Here is an 18,663-nt window from a genome sequence, read left to right on the forward strand (position 1 = left end):
ATTTTTCATACCCTGAAATTAAGGTTATTTATTCAATTACAATTTGAAAACAACAATTATATTATGTAAATTGGAACATGATAATGATATAACATTTTAAACAAGTTAAAATACAACTAATATGATACTATTTATCATACCTTGGAGAAAAGCAATGAAATGAATATACCTTATGCAAGTTAGAACATAAGAATGATGTTGTGTGGCTTACTTTAATTGTTTGAAAGTTCTTTCTTGATAAATATTGTTGGTGCAATACTTTACATAAACTGAGAAGTGAGAAGATGCATATTTGTAAAGTATATCACAAATATCATACATGTACAGGTTTTCTTTCCACCTCTTCTCCAAATCAGCCAGCAACCTAGAAATTGTGATAAAATAGATCATGTAGAATACATATGCTTGACAACACATAAAAATACAAGCACTGTTTTCATTTGTACCATAAGTACCTATAAAACATGTTTTGTAAACACTGAACATTTAAAACCCTATGGCTGCATGATAATCATTCTATTTTTGAGCATCATATGTTATGTCATTCTTGTTGTCTGCCATGTAATGTCTGGAAAAACTGTGCAACACTTTTAACTGCAGTAATTTCTGTATATTCACGTCATCTCTATTATATACACACAGAATACATGGTATTAAATCTACACATATAAGAATTCCATGAAAAACTATCTTTTCCATTATTGAAAGAGTTATTGTGTCAAGCAACAAGACAATACAGTTATAAGTATTACCCAATAAATCCTATATTGCTATTACAACATAGATAAAGGAGAGACACAAACAAAAAAACGTTACTTAATCATTTCAAAATACCATGTATTTCTATTTTCTTGTAGTATTGTAGTATAGCATTTATTTAAAATTAATTATTTGCTCTGAATGTGTGCAAATTTCACATAACACACTGCCAAGAAAAGCACATTAAGCTGATCCTCTTTCAAGTTACTTTTGTGCATTTGTATTTTTGACATTGGTAATACCTGTTACTACCATAGAAAAGATTGCTTAAAGCAGTCATGTAAAAGGATTTCGATAGCAGTGTCCTTCAAAGGTTGTACAGGAGATTTATAGAGGTGATAGTCCCACCTATGCATGCCATAGTAGGCAAATGTGAAGTTTTCTCGAAACTAAGAAACATTATATTAATCAGTCTGAGAGATGAGTCAAAATTGAGATTATCTAGTAAAAGCAACAGTCCAATGTAAGCAAACTGCAATAGTGACAACTACATTTAGCATATAATAAAAGCTATTTTGTGTATCTCTGTTTTGTTTAGTCTTGTTTTTCAGTAGATATATAATCAATTAGTAAGATATTTAGTACTGTTCTGTAATTAATGTTTTGACTGAATTATCTCTCTATTAGGCTAATCCAGTGAAGCTCAACCTTATATTCAAACACCTCTGACTAGCATTACTTCCAGCAAATTGCATGTAGTATTTAAATGTTTAAAATAATGACATACCTCTGACTAACCTTTCTTATGGATAGGATACACACAGTAAGTAAATGCTTCATTAAATTGCACTTACCTCTGATCAGCATTCCTCAGAGATAAGATACATATAGAATTTTTATGATTCAACTTACAACACCTACTATTAATTACCCTTTATCACAGAAAGATACATGTAGTATTTATATGCTTCAAAAGGCTACTCCTGCTTAACATTATTCACATGCAGAATCAGTACCAGATGAAGCCATAAGTAAACTAAGCTACACTTCAGGGCCTCACAATATTTGTGGCTTCTTAGCTATCTCTTAAAAAAATTTAGCATATTGCCTTAGAATGTCATAATCTGGCACTAGTATTTACATGTTTCAAGACAAACCTTCCTCAGGAATAACTGCATGTATATTTATGTGCTTCTATTGACTGTACTCATCTACCAACTAGCCATTCTCATGGGTATGATGGATAGAGTACATACATGTTTCAAAAGTCTGTGCTTACTTTTGACCAATCTTCCTGACAAGCAAAATACACATAGAATCAAAAACTTCAATATAGTCCATTTACTCCAAACAAATATTCCTTACAGCCAAGTTACATTTACCATTTACATAGTTCAATAAACTTTACTTACTTCTGACTAACATTCTTTACAGGTAAGATGTCTGAAAAAAGATACTCTCTTTCCATGCGGTCTAAGACACAGTCAGTGGAGCTCATTAACTCAGGACACATCATGAAGTGCTCTACAAGTATATCTAAACTTCTTAGGTATGATGCTTCAGAAGTGATGATTTCAAACATTGCTTCTTGTAACTTAAGTTCTTGAACTGAAATATCTTTTAGAAGACCACTGTGGATCACCTATGTGAACAAAACAAGTGAAAACTACATTATATATAATAAACCATTATACCATTCCAAAAAAAGGATCAACATATCTTTACTTAAATGCATGGTTCACATGTTTTGTTGTAAAAATGTGCATGTGCTAAGTGTACTTCCATTTCCTCCAACTTTGGACCAACTTGAACAATCTTTTGAAATCTTAAGTGAAAATGTTTGCTCTCATGTACAATGTAATTTTTAGCTTCTGAAGAGAGTTAAGTTATAAGTGGATTTATTTTTGTTTTATTCTAAGCATTTACATATAGGTCAAATTGAGAAGTATAAAATACAAAGAGACATATGAGATTTCATGTAAAAACACCTATAGTGGTTTACTCTATTGCTTTAAACATGTTTGTTATCATAACTTATAAGTGCTATTGATTACTTTAAAGAAATATTATTAAATAATAAAGATTGATTTTCATTATATTGTATCTTGCTTCTATCTTCATTTCAGTCAAGTCAAGAATTCAGATTAATCCCACATTACATTTTCGTGTATTGCTTAGTTATTTCAACTGATAACCTCAGCTGTACATTTATCAATATATCTGAACACAGATACTGCATAATAAAGAAAGAACTATACATATTTGCAATTTTAGTATCTGACAAACATTACTGCCACTATTAGAACAGTAAACCATTTGTAATTTGTGTAAACTATGAAAAGTTCCAAAATGGCCTTTGAACTTAAACAGTGTGGAAGGAGTGACTAAATTGGATCACAATACTGAAAAAGTACAAGTATGTTATACATTATCAAATGGGCAAACAACATGGCAATGCCAAAGTACTGTCTTACTAAAGTTTTTCTATTTGCTTAATGTTTTGCAACTTATATATGATTTCACTATGATGGAAAATATTCAGAAATGATTCTTAACGAGCTACAAAATAAATAACCAAAAGTCCCAGGTTTAACTTTAGTATACTTGCTATGAAGTGGGTGATGTATGGCACTACAGGTCTAAGTGCATAGTAAGAATGCACAAAATCTGTGCCACTTACATGGACAGCATTGATTGCAAGAAGATGTAATGCCCAATGCTGAAAACCATAAAGAAGTGGTTTTCAAGAGAAGACCATCAAGGTGTTGATGTTTTTTTTTTTACATGTGCATCTGCATCAAGACACTGAATGATGGTGTAAAACCTTAACTGAGTGTGCTGTCAAGTAGGAAAAAACATTAGAGACAGAGTAAAATCCAGAAGAGTTTTGGTTCTTTAGAGAGATAACCCTATTTGCATGGGTCATGGATCAAAGGCCATTTCATCGTGCTTATTGACTCGTATTTAAAATTTTATTGAAGTACTACTTTAGGAACGTAATAAGTTTGGTATCAACTTGTAGATTATAATTCATATTTTAGTATTATACATTATTTAATTTAAAAGTAAATATTAAAAAAAAATATGCCTAAATATCGATTTTTAGTGTTACGTGGTACATTGTATATAGCATTGGTTCAAATTAGATGTTTGTGATGTCCAAATACAAAGTCAATAGTTTCTTACCAATTATGAACTCAAATTATCTATACTGACTATAAGAATCTCCTGTCTATTCTATTTGCTGAGATGTCACTATGTGTACTTAATCAAACACAGTGGCCCTACCCACCTCCTTTATTTTTGGAAAGGCATGCTTACCTATACTTACCTCTGTGTACAACATATAAATAACTAATCAAAAGCTCAGAATATCCTCATAGTAGCTTTCTCAGTATCATATTTTTCAGACCCAGATACAGCTCAGTTACTCAGTTTGATAAAATACAGTGGAAGTCTATGGTATTTATATAGTAATTTATGATTTTTGGTTATTTCAAATTGTCTGTGTGTGTGTGTGTATACATATAAAACTTTAAAAAAAAATCATTTCATTTCACATTGTCCACGTCAAATTTTAATAAGGCTTAGCAGCCTATGACAAGCAGCAAATGAGTACAAAGTTCACAACTACAAGATATAATTATTTGCTATATATATATTTATATATGTATGTTTACATTAACTGTTCTATGTTTTAAGAAAAATGAGATGGTCCGGCATGGGCAGATAGTTAAAGCACTTCACTCGTAATCCGAGGGTCATGGGTTTGAATCTTAGTATTCTTTGGTAAAAGAGTAGCCCAAGAGTTGATGGTGGGTGGTGATGACTAGTTGCCTTCCCTCTAGGCTTACACTGCAAAATTAGGGATGGCTAGTGCAGATAACCCTCACGTAGCTTTGTGTGAAATCCAAAAGAGAAAAAAGAAAAATGAGTTTAAGATATTGTTTTCAAACAGTATTAAAGTATATACATATATAATGTATTATAACTGAAATGTGACTTTATTTTACAAAATAGCAATCTATCTACTAAAATACAGCCAAGACAGATCACTTTGTAAAGATTAGTTTCACACTCTTGGACCAGCAACATGAGCATTTGTATGCAAAGTCATTGTAATTTCTGTTCTTAGCTAGGCATGGGTGAAAGTACAGTATAATAAAAATATTAAATATGGATAAAAATATAATATATATATGAAAACGGCTGGTATGGATAGAGAAAGCTCTATGTAGAGGAGTGAACAATGTTTCGACCTTCTTCTGACGATGACCAAAGAAGGTCATCATCAGAAGAAGGTCGAAACATTGTTCACTCCTCTACATAGAGCTTTCTCTTACCATACCAGCCGTTTTTACATATATATTTTTCTCTACAGGTGTGTTTTCTTATCATCACAGATAAATATATAATGTTATGAAATCTAAACTATTTTACTAAACATTTTTATTTTCATGTTATAATTTATAGTCATTTTATGATGAAAAAAGCATTAATTGTTTTTATTTTCTAATTTTTCATGGTGTTACAAGGTTAGTCAAATTGATTGAACCTATACAGAGATTTGATAATCATGGTAACAAATAAAATAAAAAGATTTTTCAGAAAACATTTGATAATTATCTGAATGTTACAAAGGTTTTGTTTGTGAAGTATGAAAATGTTCTCAAATATAAGGGTATTTTTAATTTCAAAATCAAAATTACTTTGCATGTTGGATTGTCAACATGTAAAAATAAAAAGGCATGAGAAAAACATTACTTAAAACTTAATAAAAAATATGATATTTTGCATATGAAAGCTCTGTAATATTTACAATGAATCTACCAAATACCTTGAACATATGCTTACTAATTTTAAAGTTATAGCATGAAAACTATTACAAGCACTAAATGGTTATGAGGTTGGTCTCATACTGAAGGAGTTAATGGGACCCCTGGATATTGAATGACTAGGGCTTGACTGACCATGGTGAAAATTTGATCTCATCCAATACCTGATGGTATCTAGAATTGTACATCAGTTCTGCAGTAGGCAGAAGATCACCTACATCTTCAACTCAAGAGTAATAAGTAGGGAAGATGTGCTTCCATACTAAAATCTGTCTCCATTTTAATGCATTTCCAACTCAATTAACACCTTATCCACCACAAACTGACATCCAGTTGATAGTAGAAAGGTGAAAAGCTCTAGTGGGATAACACCTATGGTCCAAAACCTGGAAGCATTGGGTGTGTTCCTTCCATTCCACAGTGGAAGGAAAATACTTTATCATATAAAAGTGGGAATACATGTGCTATAACCAATACCAGAGCTACTAGGAGCCAACAAACAGCAGATGGTAGGAAGAGGGGCTGCAAACCTGTGGTATATCTCCAGTCCAAAAGCTGGTGGAATTGAGCATTTTTCATCCAGTTCATGGTAGGAGAAGGGATATCAACAGGCAGAATACGTGAGGACTTACTTAGCTGAGCCATCTAAAACTAACATTTGACCACCCCAGGAACCACATCTCGAAGATTGTAGGTAGGAAGAATGTCTCATCCTGAGGGACAAACTGCAATATGTATATAATCATGCATGGGGAAGTGCATCAACCAAAGCCAAGCAGTATATGGAATTGTACAGTAGGCCCATGGTAGAAAAGAGATCATGCCATCAACACATGATTCTAATCAAGATCAGGTTATCTCCAACCAGCACTAGACCTTACATATGGTGAGAAAATGCAATATACCATAGACATATATACATACATATATATTTGTATGGTATATTGCATTATATACATAAATGACATAGTGCTACAAACAAAACATGGCAGCATCTGGAATTGAACATCAGGTTTGTGTTAGGAAGTGTGCTACAGTTACGACAGAAAGTGTTCATACCCCTGCATCCTGAGTGGTTTTTTGCTCATAACTTATAAAGTATCACAATTAGGCTAATAGAAGTACAATTTATTCTAAATATTGTATTAACAGATTTCTAGATAAATATTTATGCACATTAAACGACAAATAAACTGTTTATAAACAAATAACCAAAAATAGGAGGAGCAAAAAGTGCTCGTACAATTCAGAACATGTGAAAAAACTGATATTCCCGTAAAACTTTTGTTTAGTTTGGCGAATAAACTACATTATACCATTCTAGAACTAGACACTTGGTTCATAATTATTGGAATTTAGCCAGCAAAAAATGTACTTCCAGCAATTTAGCGCCGTCTCCGTCATTATCTGCTTGATCATCGTGGCGAACAGGAAACAACTGTCCAGTGATTTAAAAAACCGAATTATTGTAAAATGCAAGTCTCGTGTGTCTCTTTCCAGTATTGCTACACAACTTAATGTGCCGAATTCTACTGTTCAAAGCATAATTGCCAAGTTTAAGCTTACAGGATCAACTGCTAACTTCCCTTGTTCCGGAGCACCCCACCAAAATTCCAGAGAGAACCAAGAGGAAGGTTCTCAGAGAAGTTAGTAGGAACCCTCGTTTAACACGTAATGACATACAGAAACTGTTAAGGGAAACTGGGGCTGAAGTAAGCACCTCTACAGTTACGAACATGTTATGCTCTTCTGGGTTCAAAGCATGCCATCCTCGTAGAACTCCATATTTATAGCCTGTTCATTTAGAAGCACGATTCAGGTATGCAAGAAAGCATGTAGATAAACCCTTTACCTATTGGAAGAGTATTCTTTGGTCAGACGAGACTAATATCAAGCTTTCGGCCACAAATGATGTTCGCTATATTTTCTGTAAGAAGGGGGAACGAAATCTTCCAAAGAACACCGTCCCTACAGTTAAACACGGAGATGGCTCGATCATGCTATGGGGTTCCTTCAGCTCTTCTGGTGTAGGTAGCTTTCACCATATCAAAATAATCATGAAGAAAGAAGAGTACATTGATATATTAGGCACTTATATCAAGAATGATGCTCGGAACTTGCGGCTTGGGCATCGTTGGATCTTCCAGCATGACAATGACCCTAAGTACACATTGAAATATGTGCAATCCAGATTGCAGAGGAACCATATAAGCGTTCTTGAGTGGCCATCGCAGTCATCTGATCTCAACCCAATTGAAAACGTTTGGCATGAGTTGAAGACCAGGGTTCATCAGCATCATCCGAAACATTTGCAAGAGTTGGAGGACTTCTCTAAAGAAGAATGGAAGAAAATACCAGTCGAGTACTGTCAAACGATCATGGAGGGCCACGAGGAGAGATTGCGCCAAGTAATTAACCTGAAAGGTTACACAACTGACCATTAAAGTAAGCGCACGAACACTTTCTGCCCCTCCTATGTTTGGTTATTTGTTTATAAACAGTTTATTTGCCGTTCAATCTACATAAAAATTTAAGTAGATGTGTGTTAGTATAATATTTATAATATACTATACTTTCATTATCCTAATCTTGATACTTTTTAAGTTATGAGGAAAACTACTCACGACGCAGAGGTACGAACACTTTCTGTCGTTACTGTGTATGCTATCAGCACAAAATGTCACTGCCCTACTTTCAACTGAGATGTATTATGAATCACTCAAGCCAACCACCCCAGCAGCTAGGAAACAGTAAGCAGCAAGGACTTTTGTACTATAGTGGAAGAAAAAAGGGAAAATGCATGGAAAAGTCCAGAGAACCACATCACCAGACAGTGATTGTCTGGAACACATAAATTTATGAAGCAAAAGAGTACTAAAGAGAATCATTAGTGGTCCTAATACACACCTCTTCCTGATGTATGCATAATCTAACCTGCAATGTAATTGGTTCAGCATAGATGACAACTGAATAGAGACACACAAACAACACTTGGCAGCATATTGTATTTCATATCAGGTCTATGGAAAGAAGAGCTACAACATAATTTACACTGGGCATGGTCACAGAACAGACCATGCAGAATTTCCAACAAAATATAATTGATGAGGCACCACTCTCCACATGGCTTTTGTAAATAATAAAAAAAGTACTCAACACAGTACTCACCAGTCTTAGTGACACCATGGTGTGCAAGATGGCAACTGGAGGTAAATGAAAACACACAGAGCAAAAATTGGCTACATGATATAAATAATTTGAAACAACTACATGAAGAGTAGTCCATATATTACCCCCCCCCCAAAAAAAAAAAAAAAAAAAAAAAACAAAAAACTACTAGAAGATGGATATGGATAGCCAGGAACATGGTGAGGTGATGGATTTGACAAGAAGATATCTAAAAAAAAAGACAACACTCCTCAGCAAAAGGGAAGAATATACCAATGTAATTAACTGGTGAACCCAACCTGTAAGTGTGATGGGTGAGAGGTCCTGAAACATGGAAAGATTCCATGGAACTACTGAAAGAGTAGCATGGGTGAGATACCATTGGGAATGGTCAGGATCTAAACAATCACAAATGTGGGGAATGGAGGATAATGAAAGTGGAATTACCCTTCTTAGAAACAGAAATTGTGGGTAAAAATGATTGGTCAGGAAAGGAGGGAACAGAGGAAGTATGGAACACTACACGGTGAGTTTCAATTGCTGAGATCCCAAAATGTGGCAAGATATAAGCCAATAATATGAGAAATAGGAATTTTAAGAAGAGGTGATACAAGGATTATGGAGATAAAAGCAGAGATGCCAACTATTTCAAATGACTGAGCGTAATGATTGTAGACAGAGCCCTTTCACAGTTTTAGTCCTTTTAGATTTGCCAGAAACAAGACAATCTGGTGAATGAGGACTCTTTTTTTCCATCTCGAGAATCATCGCATTGGTGTTTCTATGCCGCTTAGAAAACGAGAAATACCCATCTACGCGAGCACTGATTGGCTGACAAGCACTGATGACGTAACTATGAATTCCCCCACGTACCCAGTATGGATTAGCACCGCACTCAAACTATTGGTAGACGTTGGAGATACAAATATTTTTTTATTATTTCAAGCACAAACATGATTATCGCAAGTAGCCATTTGAACTATGTCTTTTATTTATTATGAAAATTTATTTGTATCTCACTAGAAATTTTCTTTTCACCCATTTCAAGCCCTGGGGGAACAATTTATCACTTTATTGTATAAGCCTATATAATATATAATAATTTGGGAGTTGCAACAAGTCGTAATATTTGCCTGTATGAGCATATAGTCGTAATGTATACACCAAAATCGTAATGATTACGTTCAAATCATAATGGTTGGCATCTCTGTAAAAGTTTGAATGAAGGATGAGTGACAGCAGGAAGGAGAACATTCATATTTTAATCCAGGAGAGACACAATGCAGGGATAAGGGAAAAGAGGAAATGAATGAAGCAACAAAGACAACACTTGAGATTGTACAACAGAGATAAACTCAGTAAATCTGAATGTGCAAGATCAGGCAGCTTAATAGCCAGTAATTGAGGAAACTGGCATACCCCTATCAAAAAGCCAACGAAAATAATGCAGTCAACTGCAATAGGAAAGGTTGTGAAGGAATTAACCCAGCAGTGGAAAGTAGACCATTTATACTGATAAACTATCAAGGAGGAAGAACGTATAGGATGAGCAATCAATCAGGCAATACACCTGTAAAGTCTGAATTGTCTGGCAACAAACCGGACAAAAGTCACGCATGAAGCTGGAGGACATGAATGGATGGATGATGCATGTCTGATTGAGGCCAATAAAGGAGAATGGGAGACAATAACAAAGAAGGGGAGTAGGCCATAATGGAGCCACAAAGATCAAACAACACAGAGTTGTCTGAATCAATGAAAGAACCTTAGAAAGAAGATGAACATACAGGCAATATCCTATCCAGTTTTGACTGATTGCAAATACAGCTTCTGCCATGGAATGTAGAATTGGAGACCAAAAATAGGGAAGTTATGCATTGAGATGTATGGCAAAGACATTCCCATCTGGAATATCCCAATAAGCAAACAACTCGAAAAATACCTACAGATCTAATGACCACTCCATCAGGAGAGTCTTACTTGGTCAAGATAATCAGTCCAAAACCAGATTCAAGGCATATGGAATATGACATGCTAACAATATGATGTGAAGATTATAGGCCCAGTGGAAGAAATTCAAAATCTTGTGCCCATTTCCTGGAGATATAAGACACTATTGTGGAATTATCTAAGTAGACGATCAGTGTATAGTAATCCTTTGAAATGCTTATGAGCAACAACTCGACTGTGAGGAAATGAAGAACAAGAAGCCAGGACTGGTAAAGGGTTAGACGGGGGATGGAGAAAGACACAGAAATTATAGATAATGGTCCTCCATTGAGTTGGAAGATTCCCAAATATCATTTAATGTAAAAAAGATGCCATGCATAAGTAATGAAATAATGGGTAAATGAAAAAATGGTACCCTGATCTAGTAGATCCCAGTAGTATACCAGCCACATCTAAAGAACCAGGGCCAAAGATGAAAGCTGTGCTACTGTAGTAAACAGAATACCACAAACATCATCTGAAAACCTTTCAGGAGAAAAGTGAATTGCCTGAGTCAGCAAGTGCATGATCAATAATGTACACCAATATGGGAAAATTGAGGTTGTGAAAAATACATTAATGTATTAGGGTTAAAACCCCACAATGTAATGAGAACTTCCAAATAATGAGAATCAATATAAGAAAAGGGAGATCAATAAAATACATAAGCATGATTCCAGATGTACAAGCAGATAAGGCATACTAACTCCCAACCAAAGTTAATCCTTAAAATGTTAGACATGAACCCCAACATCAGGTGAGAGGAGAAAACAAAATACTGGCCCATAGATTCTTCAGCAAGAATGGTAAGTTGAGAATCATAGGAAGCATGAGATAAGGATAAAATTGCACAGACCTAATCAATTAGTTCCACAAAGGGTGAAGGAGGTCTGGATAAATCCACCAATGTCTTTTGTGATTGAAAAGCATAGTCAGGAGCACAGCAAAATATTCCATGAGTGTGGGCACTTTTTTGTTAAAAAATCCTTGTCTAAGAGAAATTGGAGTAAGTGACCACGAAAAATATTAAAATGCGAGAAATTAAAGAAAAACTAAGTCTGTAGTATAAAGGAAAGTGTCAAAACATTTGAAAGCACAAACCTACATGTTTATAGAGTACTACTGCCAATCGAGAAGTGATTAATGAGTACAAATGTGAAGAATGTGCTGATAACAATAAAGGTTGTGTTGCACTCCTATTGATAAAGAGCTGCTGCATAATCATTTACATGTGGATATGCTGATGCAGGGGGTGGAGGGCTAGTGGCAACCATTAATGTTTGTGCCAATAGAGGGTGGTGATAATCAAGAAAATCTATTTTGTGAGAGGAGGTAAGATATTGTATTAGAAACCAAGCTTATTAAATAAAGAGAAAAACAAGCATTATAACATTTACCAAAGTAATTATAACAAACTACAGTATAAAAGACAAAGCAAAATTTCAGTTTCTCTCAGTGAATTAAAATATAAAATTTATTAAAACATTTTGATAAACAAAATTCATTATAAAAAATAAAGGTATATCAAGAAATTCAAATATCATCTTATATCATTATCATTCATCTGTATAGAACAGATTGAGAGCTGCATTTGGCCCATCTAACATTTTCTGTTCTACCTTCCATTACTACCTGCAATTATGGAAATAACATAATGGAGTATTTATATAACTGACGTTCAGTTAATTTATTTAATGTCGTAGAAATGTGCAACTCTTGATGACTTATCTGAACTCATTGCCTCCCCTGAAAAAATTTTTTGTCTACCACTGGTATAGACCCTAAGGTAACTGTTTAGTATAGGTCACAAACCTAATAAGCTAAACTTGTACATTCCAGAAAAAAAGAATTGAACATACCTCAGGGAGTTCACACCATAAAGTCCTCCTACCTCCCGATGATATCTGCCGTAAACAAACAGATGATCCCACTGCATTGCTGGAATTGAGGGTCTCACAGTTTGAAGACTGATTAAAAATAGTGCTGTAGATGTCTTCCTCTAAATCTGAATCTTCACTTTTATGCATATAAGTAGCTCTCTTCTGAATATCCTTCTGATAGAACTGATACAAAGGTTCTTCTACAAATGTTGAATCTACTGTTTTCTATTTGGAAAACAACAAAAAAATCACTTTCTCTCCCATAGTTCTGATACTGTTGTCCCCTACTATTATTTTTTATAGGCAGAATTATTATACACAGATCTATGAACACAGTAATAAAAAATTTTATTAGCATACTTTACTAGTTTGTTTCACTTAATATATTATAATGTACTATCAAATCTTTTGTCCAACCATACTTATAATAATATCTACTAGGTTTGATTAATATCAGTATTATAACATAGCATCAAATTTTATTGTCTTAACTTTAACAGTTTAAATATTAATTAATTTCACTTACACACATGTTACAACAATATGCCCCCAGCTAGTACAGCGGTAAGTCTAAGAATTTACAATGCTAAAATCAAGGGTTTGATTCCCCTTGGTGGGCTCAGCAGATAGCCTGATGTGGTTTTGCTATAAGAAAACGCACAATACAATGCATCACATTTTTTATAGGGAAAAAGTTTGAAGCAGCAACTAACCAAGCTTATTTTGATACAACTCCTGTAAAAAAAAATTTAAAGAAAGAAATATACAACACATATCTTGATAATATTTTCATGAAAAAAAAACTGGAAAAAGTACATGATACATGAATAAGTCCAAAAAATAAAAAAAACGTGTACAGAAAGAATTTGAGCAAAAGAAGCATATTTTGACATAATTTGTGAAAATAATTTGTAGAAAGAAGTAAATAAAATATATTTTGACACAGTTTGATGGAAAAGAAAGCAACTTTGATGACTAACTGAAAATTACACATACCAAACTGTCTTCACTACCCATAGCCTGGGAGACAGTTGAGGATGTGCAAAATTCTAAATCATTTTCATGGGCATTCCCTTCTCCTGAAGTTGACAATTTCAAAGTAGCTTCTGAGAACCTGTAAAACAACAATTCCTAACTTAAACCGAGTTTTTCACCATAACTAGAGAGAAGTGTGTCAATAAAAAGGTCAACAAGTAAAGCTTTCTAATTTTTACTATGGCATTTAATGAAATAAATAAATTATTTCTCAAATATTTTGAAACACAATAGAAGATGTGCTTAAGTAAAGTTAGCTGTAAATTTAAAATTATTATCACAGTTACATATGACTTGACTAACTACATATGTTCCAGGTAATGAGTAATGGTAATTTAAAATTATTATCACATATGACTTGACTAACTACATATGTTCCAGGTAATGAGTAATGGTAATTTAAAATTATTATCACAGTTACATATGACTTGACTAACTACATATGTTCCAGGTAATGAGTAATGGTAATTTAAAATTATTATCACAGTCACATATGACTTGACTAACTACATATGTTCCAGGTAATGAGTAATGGTAATTTAAAATAATTATCACAGTTACATATGACTTGACTAACTACATATGTTCCAGGTAATGAGTAATGGTAATTTAAAATAATTGGTACTTCACAGTTACTTTTAACCCAAGGAAGTTTAAAGTGTGTACGAATACAGCACTGGAATAGTTTGGATTTCATCACAGTTTGTTGTTACCCAGTAAAACTTTATAGGCTATACTGATGAAGAGCTGAAGAATTTCATACTTCAAAACACACTGTTTTAGCCCATCAAGTCTCATAACTTATAGTAATGGAGATCTGAAGTAGTTGGCACTTCAAAACCGTTTTTATAGCTCATCAATCTTTATATATAAAATGTAGTAACAGAATGCTAGAACAGTTGATACTTGAAAATAGTTGCTAACCAAAGCCAATCAAGTTTTATGCAATGTAGTGATAGAGAATATGAGTTATTGGTACTTCAAATATTTAGTTCTTAGCCCATCCAGCTTCATAAAATGTAATAATGGACCATTAAAGTTATTGGTACTTCAAAATATTTTGTTTTTAGTCAATAACGCTTCATAAAGTGTAATAATAGAACACTAGCATAGTGTTATTTCAAACCAGTTTGTTTTCAGCCCATCAAACTTCATAAATTACATGGATAGAGATCTTAATTAGTTGGTACTTGACAATTGTGTTTTTAGCTCATTAAACTTCCTAAAGTGTAGTAACATAGTACTGGAGAAACTGATGTTTCTAAACAGTCAGTAACAAAAGCTTTTAAATTATTCATAAAGTGTAATAATGTAACACTTCAAAATAAACACTGGTGAATATATATTTTTAGATAACTTATTCCTTATAAATAGTTGTACTCTAAGTACTTCATGTGTAACACTTCAAAACAAGCACTGGTAAATATTTATTTAGCTGTACTCTAAGATCTTCACATCAACAGAAACAAAAGTGTGGATGTTCATATATCAATGGTTCCAAACCATCCTTCATACTGTGTGGTTTATTTCTTGCATCAAAAAATACCTATGATGGTTACAGCTCAATGATAACATTTCAAACTTGTTATGCAATGTAATGTGTAATGTTCTGAGATGTGATGTTGCTGAATTAATTAAAAGATTGTCTGTGGAATGGTTACTATAATATATATCACATTAAATACGACAATGGCTTCTTTGAATAAACAGACAACCTTACCATAGGATCACCTCTCTCTCCAATTTGTTCATGGAAGGTTTTGAACAAAGAGCCCTCTCTTCTACCAACAGGAAATCCAACTTTTAAATATATTATCTTTGTGACACATTTGTCATCTGGCCCCACAGTTATTGAAACTTACAATACTTCTTACAGCATTCCATAAACGACAGAGTCCACTTCACAGTGGATTTGAAAAATGACAAGTTACCATTCCTTGATGTGTTCATAAGTAGATAGAATGAAAATCTCACTACAGTCATCAGTGCTGGATATGATATTCTGAGGCCTTGACCAATGTCAAGTTTAGGTGGTTTCATAGAATAAAAAAATTAAAAAGGAGTCAGTGTTTTCTTTTTCAGAGGCAGCTAAGAGGCACCATATCTCACGAGGCACCAACAACCATATACATAAAACAATTCATTCTGATAGATACTTACATTTCCAGCCTTGTCATCCACCTACTGTTAAACACAGTATTATTATTGCTTGAATAACTGGACTGAAACTAGGAAAACCAAATGGCAATACATCATAGTGTTTTAAATGGAATGGGTACCTCTCTGGTTTCATTACCAACAACTTAAAGAACACAAATACACAAACTGATAAAACAGGCATGAAACTCAAGTCCATCATTAATTCACCTCCTCTTTGTGGAAAAACTTAATTGAGAAGATTAGGATACTGTCACTACTTTCATTACTAGTGATACTGACTTATTAACTTTGCTAATAGCACATAACTCCTATAATTTCTATACATCTTGCCTTGAAGTGGCACAGTTGTATATTCTGTGTACTTACAACGCTATAAACCAGGTTTCAATACCTGTGGTGAACAGAGTGCAGACAGCCCACTGTGTGGCTTTGTGCTTAACTTCAAACACATTATAAAGTTTTTCAGTGGTACCTGACCATTGATCCCATGCCACTCAAACATTTCTGGACGAAATTTGAAAATGTGATTTTTTTTTTTGGATATTGAAGATATATTGTCAGTTTTATAGGCAATGAATATGTATGCAGAAAGTTTCAATGCTGTGTTAATTAAGTTCAATAAATATGTTATCACAAGTTGTTTTATGTAATTTTTAACTGTGGTAAGAAAACTTAACAAAATAAACATTCTGTCTAACTACACAATGTATTTATTGAATGTAAGATTAACTTATTAGCTGTAGAAACAAAGAACAAAATAACTGACACATTGTTTGGAATAACCCCCAAACTGTTTTCATACACAGAAGACAGCACCAAGCTATATAGTTTCTTCAAGCATATTCAACAGAAAAGGTAAACTAAGGGAACTAACACACCACAGTTATTTAGCACTGATAAAACTGAACAAAAACTGTGCCCTATTTCTCAACACAGTTACTGTTGTGAAGTGTACATTAAATACTATTGTGTAAAATTCTGCTGGTAAATTTCATCTCTCCTGAACATTTTAGATTTTGAGTATTATTTCTGCATGGTCACTATGGGTGAACTATTGAAATTATGTAATTGTAAAATACCAAGTTTTAGTATTAGTTTTAGAACATCAAAACATGAGAAAACAAGTTTTCAAGTATAATGGATCTAAATCCCAAAATTCCAGTCACATCAACTAACAAAGTTTATTAGCAAGCCATATTCTTTAATGAAGTATACAATTTGGTGCTGAATGTTTTAAGAATTTCGTTTTCTGAAGTCTCATTTATACTTGTCATGTCTACTGATTATTTAGTTTTAAAATGCAGAAAAAAATTCCTAAGTTGCAAGCATTGATCACCATCTTTGCAGGCAACATCAATTGTGAACTTCTTGTTTCTGAATACAAACTGTTATTCATATATTGTACGAGCTGTCTTTAGAATACATTTTCATTTCAAGTGGGTTTCTTGTCATAATAAAACAGTTATTCAAGCACTTGCACTAATTGGTCCAGTGTCCCACACTGAAAGGAATTGATGAGATTTACTTGCATATGTATTCAAACTTAAGTACTTCATTTCTGTGTCGAGACTTGTCAAGAATAAATTTTATAATACCAAGGAAGAGCACCAACTCAGTATCTAAGCCAAAATAACTGAAGTTGGTCAAGTCAGATATTATTCACAACTGTTGCTGGAAAAACTTTGCTATTTAACATCGTAAGCTGTTCACTTTTTTCACTGCATAATGTTTAAAGTGCACATATATTGTGTGTAGGTGCTGCATGTTGTATGTGCTATTACTATATGTACTGTGTTACGTATTCTCTTGAACATTGTAAATACATATAAGAAATTATATTTTTAATATACTCTGATTCTTGCTTTTATTGCATGACCTCTCACTCTGTATAAAAACATGCAACTGTTACATTTGTATAGCTTTCGATAATGTACATAGTACATGTACATACACTGGTGTTGGACTATTAGCAGTAATCATGACTGTGAATTAGGACCACTCCTTTTTTGTTGCTGTTGTTGCTGAAGCAGTCTATAATATGTAGAACTGTATTTCTGAAAAATTTTCGACTTATAACAAAAAGAAAGCACATTTCTGGAATAATGTCAGTACTTCAACCAATCACTGTATGCAGAAATGTCTTGCCTATCATAAAAGTAATCAAATACATCAACAATCAGTAACAACCCTACACATAGTTTAGTTTAACTTTTGTGGAATACCAAAAGTTCCAAGAAAATTCATTTTGTTAATAATTTACACAGCTCAGTTTTTTGCATTCAGTAGAGATTATCTGTTTGAAAACAGTGAAAGTGGAAATGCAAATTGCTAGTTACAAATATGCTATACCTCATCGTCTCAATGAAATCCAGTCTTATCAGCATTAACATTGCAGAGACTTTTCACCAGCTGATTTAAGTCTTTCTTGTGCAAAGTCATATATGATATAAGTACTACTTCTTGCTCTCTATGTATATTTTGTGTAAGACTCTGCTTGATGATTATCATCCATATGTATAGAAGGTTCAATAGCTCTTCAAGTTCTTTCCCTTATATCAATAATGATGGTGTGTTTCTTGTACCTTCATCTATTACTGTTCAATAATTCATAAATAGCAGTGAAAGATCTTGATTGCATGTTTTATTCAGTTAATCCACATAAATAACTAATTGGTTTAAAAGTGTAACGTTTTATTTCTGCATCATGCCATAAGAAAATAAATGAAATGGTGTTGTCCTGTTCATTTTGATTTTATGAACCTAACATATTTCTGCAAATAAGGATGATTCAAAGTTCCATCGATGAGCTTAGTAAAATTTCATAGGCACTCCAAATCTTAAAATTAATTCATTGACAAGTTTCATTAATAGAATTTCTGCTTCCTGATTAAGAATGG

General features: G+C 33.4%; 1 protein-coding gene and 1 long non-coding RNA gene across 16 annotated transcripts in view; one reads left to right on the top strand and one right to left on the bottom strand.

Moving 5' to 3' along the window:
- Positions 1–2,795, top strand: part of LOC143250509 (uncharacterized) — a 33,361-nt gene extending 30,566 nt beyond the window's left edge. For all 3 annotated transcript variants that reach the window (XR_013028218.1, XR_013028220.1, XR_013028219.1), the window contains one exon: positions 2,134–2,795. This is a non-coding gene — a long non-coding RNA (uncharacterized LOC143250509). The remainder of the gene's footprint in view (positions 1–2,133) is intronic.
- Positions 1–18,663, bottom strand: part of LOC143250508 (uncharacterized) — an 83,332-nt gene that overhangs the window by 29,810 nt on the left and 34,859 nt on the right. For all 13 annotated transcript variants that reach the window (XM_076501157.1, XM_076501155.1, XM_076501147.1 and 10 more), the window contains 4 exons: positions 13,568–13,685; positions 12,551–12,796; positions 2,112–2,341; positions 212–364 (listed from right to left, as the gene is read on the bottom strand). In XM_076501157.1, coding sequence (XP_076357272.1) covers positions 212–364; positions 2,112–2,341; positions 12,551–12,796; positions 13,568–13,685 — 747 coding nt within the window. The remainder of the gene's footprint in view (positions 1–211; positions 365–2,111; positions 2,342–12,550; positions 12,797–13,567; positions 13,686–18,663) is intronic.

The sequence above is a fragment of the Tachypleus tridentatus genome, chromosome 5 (genome assembly GCF_004210375.1).
Source record: "Tachypleus tridentatus isolate NWPU-2018 chromosome 5, ASM421037v1, whole genome shotgun sequence".
Classification (NCBI taxonomy): Eukaryota; Metazoa; Arthropoda; class Merostomata; order Xiphosura; family Limulidae; genus Tachypleus; species Tachypleus tridentatus.